The following is a 3,103-nucleotide window of genomic DNA, read 5'->3' as shown; positions in this document are numbered from 1 at the left end:
CTATTGCAAAACAAGCCTAAGCTCTCTGGAGGTGCTTGGCATTACTTCTAGCACCTGGTCTCAGTTTTTGACCTCTTGAGAAGTGGCCCAGTCAGATTTGGTAGTTTGTACTTATACTCACAGTGCTAATGCAAGGGAATTTCTGTGAGTTCCATGGCAGATTGAGATAATGAGTCAGACCATATCTCAAGAGGGAAAAAAAAAAAAAAAAAAACAGAAGTAGTCCAGAGGATCTGACACTGTCTCGCTGCTGGACAGTTCTCAGCAATGACCTTAGAGAAAGGAAGGAAATTAACACTGGGTTTCAGGAAGGAGAGAAGAGTGAGACAACTCTGGAGTAAGTTGCAGGGGAATTTCAACAGAGAAGCTCAGACTTTAGTAGCCTCGGTAAAATTAGTAGGACTAGCTGGAGGTGGGGAAGGAAGTGGCTAAGGTTGGGTAACTAGGGAGTTTCTTATTTCTGTCTAGCATGGTAGGAGGCATTATACGTCCAGCTAGAAGCCTGGCTGTCCCCAGAAAAAGCTGGAAGCCTGGCTGCCTCTCAAAAGACCTGCTCTTTAAGCTGAGCTAGATATTGAAGACAAGTGTGAAAACTGGGAACCTCAGGTGAGCACCTCGTGTGTGTGTATGTGTGTGTGTGTGTGTGTGTGTGTGTGTGTGTTGGGCATGGTCTTACTTTCTCGATCCTCTTATTTCTCAGGTAGTTACAATCAGAAAATTTGAGGTCAGGAGAATAGTGGTATATGTATGATGCCTGAGAATCTTTATGAGTTAAGGCCAGCCTGAACTATATAACAAGACACAGGAGAGAGAGAGAGAGAGAAAGGGAGGAGGAAGGGGAGAAGGGAACAGGGGCACAGGGAGAAAGGAAAGGGGAAGAGGGGGAGGAGGGAGAGAGAGAGACAGAGAGAGAGAGATCAAGGAGCAGAGAGTGGGCTTTTGGTTGATCTTCAGGAACTGGGAAATAATTAGGATGGAAGCTGTCAGGTTTATGGGGAGCATTCCACGCATATCGAAGGGGCCTGAGGTCTGGAGAAACAAAATTAACACATTTCCAGAAGAGACATTTGATAAAAATTTAGAAAAGAAGTCCGAGAATGTGAAAGGAAAGGGTAGAGAGAACCTACGGAGATAGCAGGGAACTTTGAGATGAAGTGCTGTAATAGTGGCTTTCCAGTCAAGAATTAAAGTGAGTTCTAGGAGCAGAGCAGAGGACAAGCTGTTCAAAGGAGGCAACTGGAGAAGCAAGTACTCATGCCATCCTCCTCTCCTCCTCTCCCTCCAGTCTCCATCATGTGGAACAGCTCAGATGCCAACTTCTCCTGCTACCACGAGTCCGTGTTGGGCTATAGATACTTTGCAGTTATTTGGGGCGTGGTAGTGGCTGCGACAGGCACTGTGGGCAACGTGCTCACCCTTCTGGCCTTGGCCATTCGTCCCAAGCTCCGAACCCGCTTCAACCTGCTCATTGCCAACCTCACACTGGCTGATCTACTCTACTGCACGCTCCTGCAGCCTTTCTCCGTGGACACATACCTCCACCTCCATTGGCGCACTGGCACCATCTTCTGTAGAATATTTGGACTCCTCCTCTTTACTTCCAATTCTGTCTCCATTCTCACCCTCTGTCTCATTGCTCTAGGACGCTACCTCCTCATTGCCCACCCTAAGCTCTTTCCCCAGGTTTTCAGTGCTAAGGGGATCGTGCTGGCACTGGTGGGCAGCTGGATTGTGGGGGTGACCAGCTTTGCCCCCCTCTGGAATGTTTTTGTCTTGGTGCCACTTGTCTGCACCTGCAGCTTTGACCGCATGCGAGGCCGACCTTACACCACCATCCTCATGGGCATCTACTTTGTGCTTGGACTCAGCAGCGTGGGCGTCTTCTACTGCCTCATCCACCGGCAAGTGAAGAGTGCGGCTCGAGCGCTGGACCAATACGGGCTGCAGCCGGCCAGCATCCGCTCTAATCAGGTGGCTGGTACACACGAAGCCATGCCTGGCCACTTCCAGGAGCTAGACAGCGGGGTTGCCTCAAGAGGGCCCAGCGAGGGGATTTCTTCTGAGCCAGTCAGTGCTGCGACCACGCAGACCCTAGAAGGTGATTCGTCAGAAGCGGGAGACCAGGGCGTCAGAAAGGTACCTCAACAGATAGCAGAAAGAAGCCTTCCAGAAGTGCATCGCAAAGCCCGGGAAGCTGCAGGAGCGCGCAAAGCCCCGGATGCCTCATCAGAGTTCGGGAAGGTGACCCTTATGTGCTTCGCAGTGTTCGTTTGCTTCGCTCTCAGCTACATCCCCTTCCTGCTGCTCAACATTCTGGACGCCAGGGGCCGCGCTCCACGAGTAGTGCACATGGTGGCTGCCAACCTCACCTGGCTCAACAGCTGCATCAACCCTGTGCTCTATGCAGCCATGAACCGCCAGTTTCGCCACGCTTATGGCTCCATCCTGAAACGCGGGCCACAGAGTTTCCGTCGATTCCATTAAAGCTAGAAGTCCACTCACCAGGCCAGGTCAAATATCAGGAACCAGAGTGGCTTGCAGAGGACAGGACAGGAGCCTTTCAGTCCTTGGGCATTTCACAGACAACCTCAGTGGTACAGAGGTACACCACTTCCCCATTCAGGAATCAGTGTGTCAACCCCGTGTGACCCAAGGAATGTGGTTAATTATTAATAAAGACATTGCATTCCCCCACACTTGGCACCTGTGTGTGTGTGTGTGTGTGTGTGTGTGTGTGTGTGTGTGTGTGTTCCTTCCTCTTTCCATCTTAGTTTTTGCAACAGTGTTTCTGATGCTCCGGAATTTGACTGGCCAGCAAGCTCCAGTGAGTGACCCTACTGACTTGACCTCCCTAATGCTGGGATTACAGGCGTGCACTGCCTTGACCAATTTTTACGTAAGTGTTGGAAATCAGACACAGATCTCATGTTTGCATAGTAAGCACTTTGCAGCCTACCTCCCTAACTCCACATTGAATGCTTTTAATGTCCAGGAGTGGTTATGTGAGAAAGACGGATCTAGGCCAGAGTCAGAACTGGAATCTAGTAGTTGAGATTTGGAGTGACCTGTGTCAAAGCCGTTTAGAGAGCAGCTATCCAGGGAT

At 50.3% G+C, this 3,103-nt stretch overlaps 1 protein-coding gene across 1 annotated transcript; it reads left to right on the top strand.

Annotated features, from left to right (window-relative positions):
* The first annotated feature begins 312 nt into the window (after positions 1 to 312).
* Gpr84 (G protein-coupled receptor 84) lies at positions 313 to 2,694 on the top strand. Its single transcript, XM_031359181.1, has 2 exons — positions 313 to 606; positions 1,286 to 2,694. Exon 2 carries the CDS (start codon positions 1,294 to 1,296, stop codon positions 2,482 to 2,484), a length of 1,191 nt encoding a protein of 396 aa, XP_031215041.1. The 5' UTR covers positions 313 to 606; positions 1,286 to 1,293; the 3' UTR covers positions 2,485 to 2,694.
* The last annotated feature ends 409 nt before the right edge of the window (positions 2,695 to 3,103 follow it).

This window comes from Mastomys coucha, unplaced genomic scaffold, assembly GCF_008632895.1.
Source record: "Mastomys coucha isolate ucsf_1 unplaced genomic scaffold, UCSF_Mcou_1 pScaffold11, whole genome shotgun sequence".
Taxonomy (NCBI): Eukaryota; Metazoa; Chordata; class Mammalia; order Rodentia; family Muridae; genus Mastomys; species Mastomys coucha.
This window is presented reverse-complemented; position numbering and strand designations above follow the sequence as displayed.

Bases quoted from the DNA above. Each gene is read 5' to 3' on its own strand.
- Gpr84 (XM_031359181.1), top strand. From the start codon at position 1,294: ATGTGGAACAGCTCAGATGCCAACTTCTCCTGCTACCACGAGTCCGTG.